Source organism: Triticum dicoccoides, chromosome 7B (assembly GCF_002162155.2).
Source record: "Triticum dicoccoides isolate Atlit2015 ecotype Zavitan chromosome 7B, WEW_v2.0, whole genome shotgun sequence".
NCBI lineage: Eukaryota > Viridiplantae > Streptophyta > Magnoliopsida > Poales > Poaceae > Triticum > Triticum dicoccoides.
This window is the reverse complement of record NC_041393.1, coordinates 594,443,416-594,445,903: the sequence shown is the minus strand read 5'-3', so window position 1 is coordinate 594,445,903 and position 2,488 is coordinate 594,443,416. Positions and strand designations below refer to the sequence as shown.

Genomic DNA, 2,488 nt, shown 5'->3' with positions numbered 1-2,488 from the left:
CGATCACGCGGGCGCCAATGTTTCCACGCCATCCAAGGATTTCCTGCTGGAGACGAAGAATTCCAAGGGCCAGAAGCAAAATAACTGGCAAACAAAACCGTGTGGTTTGTGATGGAGTCGATCGGGTCAGCATCGCCGGGCTATTGATCGATCCAGCTCACCTACAACCTTCCTCTCTTTCTCCGGTCCAACCATCCTCCTCCTACCCATCGAATGGAATCGAAGGAATGGAATGAGAGGATGTCATCCTCCTCCCAGTCCCGGTGGCCTATAAAAACCACAACTTGCACCCGGCTCGCCTCACACAAACACACCGGAATATAATACCGGGTGCAGAAGAATTCAATCCCAACGATGGCGTCGAGTCCCAGGAGAACAGTCGTGTGCTCTGTGCTGCCACTGCTACTGCTGCTTGCCGGCGTGGCCCGCGCGGCGGGCAACTTCTACCAGGACGTGGACATCACGTGGGGCGACGGGCGCGGCAAGATCCTCGGCGGCGGCGACCTCCTGACGCTGTCCCTGGACCGGGCCTCCGGCTCCGGGTTCCAGTCCAAGAACCAGTACCTGTACGGCCGCTTCGACATGCAGATCAAGCTCGTCCCCGGCGACTCCGCCGGCACCGTCGCCACTTTCTACGTACGTTTCCTTGCACGACCACACGTGGACGTACGCGTTGACTGACACCATGGGGAGCACTGTACTGATCCGTGCGTGCGTGTGGGTGTTGCAGCTGTCGTCGCAGGGGTCGGCGCACGACGAGATCGACTTCGAGTTCCTGGGGAACGCGAGCGGGCAGCCCTACACGGTGCACACCAACGTGTACAGCCAGGGCAAGGGCGGCCGGGAGCAGCAGTTCCGCATGTGGTTCGACCCCACCGCCGACTTCCACACCTACTCCGTCGTCTGGAACCCCACGCACATCCTGTACGTAGCATGCACACAGCACCAGTCTCTCTCTTCTACCTCTTCTCCTCGACGTAGAGCAAGATCTCATGCATGCACCGTTCCTCCCCATGCAGGTTCTACGTGGACGGGACGCCGATCCGGGAGCACCGGAACCGGGAGGCGGCGACGGGGGTGGCGTACCCGCGGAGCCAGGCGATGCGGGTGTACGCCAGCGTGTGGGACGCGGAGGAGTGGGCGACGCAGGGCGGGCGGGTGAGGACGGACTGGTCGCGGGCGCCGTTCGTGGCGTCGTACAAGGGCTTCGCCGCGAGCGGGTGCGCGTCGCAGGACGCGGCGGCGTGCGCCAGGTCCAACGGCGCGTGGATGTACCAGGAGCTGGACGCCACGGCGCTGGACCGCCTCCAGTGGGTGCAGAAGAACTACATGATCTACAACTACTGCGCGGACACCTGGAGGTTCAAGGACGGCGCCCCGCCCGAGTGCGCCACCAAGTAGATCGAGTGTTCTGTCTGGTGGCGACGTTGCCGGGGTCGGAGTATTTTTATGGATTGGGTATAGAATCTGTCACACCTACGTATGGATGTAAATGTAACTGTGCAACTATGTAAATGATACAATAAATTCAGCGTACACTACTTAATTAGAGCATGTACAACCGCATATGACAAATATAACCCCTCAAACGTCCGCGGACACGCCTGACCGGGCACTCATCAAATAAATACAACTGCATCCGGACATCTCATACTAGATTTTTAAATCCATATAAAAGCATGCAAACTAAAAACCTATGTACTACGTAGATGATCTATCTACTCCTCGTCGGAGATGTCGACAATCTCCGAGCCTGACTCCGGCAGCATAGGCGGCAACTGCAGCTCCGGCTGCTCCACTTCGGCCTCCTCCTCCTCTATCTCCGCGTCGAGTTCGGCGAAGAGCGTGTTGGACGCTGCCTGCTCCCGTCGAAGGAACTGCCGGTTGGCTTCCACATATGCCTCATCCAGGATGAACTCCAGAATGGCCTGCTACTCAGCCATCTCCGCGGCTTGGGCAACGGCGAACTCCACCTCCTCCTCTGTCATGGTGAACCCCAGAGCAGGCTGCTCCGCCTCCTCCTCCTCCGAATCCGCCACCTCCATCAGCTCCGGTAGGTGCTCTCCCTTCTCCTCCTCAAGCTGCTGCTCTTCCTCCTCCTCCGACTCCGGTTAGTCCGGAGGCAGCCCAGCAGCAATGCGGCCGACGCGCCTCGCCTGGATCTCCTTCGTGATCTGCCTTCGGCGCTCCGGCGTCAGCATAGCGTACGTCGGGATCTTGCGTCGAGCCATGGCGATGCCGGAGAGCGTGGGAGAGCGGAAGAAACGAGGCGGACGGGCTCGGGTGGCGGTGCAGAGAGGGAAGAGGTGGATGGGCTAAGGTTGGGGAACGCCGGCCGACTTAAATAGCTGGATTTAGTCTCGAGCGGCGAGCCAGAGCGGCGCCACGCGGCGTTCACACCACGATGAGGTGGCGTCCGTAGGACCGCCGTGTTTCCGGGCGATTCCGCGTGGGAGCCCATCGTCAGCCCTACGTGGCAGGCGCACCC

At 60.4% G+C, this 2,488-nt stretch overlaps 1 protein-coding gene across 1 annotated transcript; it reads left to right on the top strand.

Annotated features, from left to right (window-relative positions):
- The first annotated feature begins 285 nt into the window (after nt 1–285).
- On the top strand, nt 286–1,549 carry LOC119340088 (xyloglucan endotransglucosylase/hydrolase protein 24-like). The gene is made up of 3 exons (XM_037611999.1): nt 286–636; nt 731–924; nt 1,020–1,549. The coding sequence occupies exons 1-3, from the start codon at nt 355–357 to the stop codon at nt 1,399–1,401; spliced, it is 858 nt and encodes a 285-aa protein (XP_037467896.1). The 5' UTR covers nt 286–354; the 3' UTR covers nt 1,402–1,549.
- The last annotated feature ends 939 nt before the right edge of the window (nt 1,550–2,488 follow it).

Excerpts from the sequence above, each read along its gene's own strand:
- LOC119340088 (XM_037611999.1), top strand. The coding sequence starts at position 355 with ATGGCGTCGAGTCCCAGGAGAACAGTCGTGTGCTCTGTGCTGCCACTG. Across the intron at positions 637-730 it reads GCACCGTCGCCACTTTCTAC|CTGTCGTCGCAGGGGTCGGC; the intron begins GTACGTTTCCTT and ends TGGGTGTTGCAG. Across the intron at positions 925-1,019 it reads TGGAACCCCACGCACATCCT|GTTCTACGTGGACGGGACGC; the intron begins GTACGTAGCATG and ends CTCCCCATGCAG.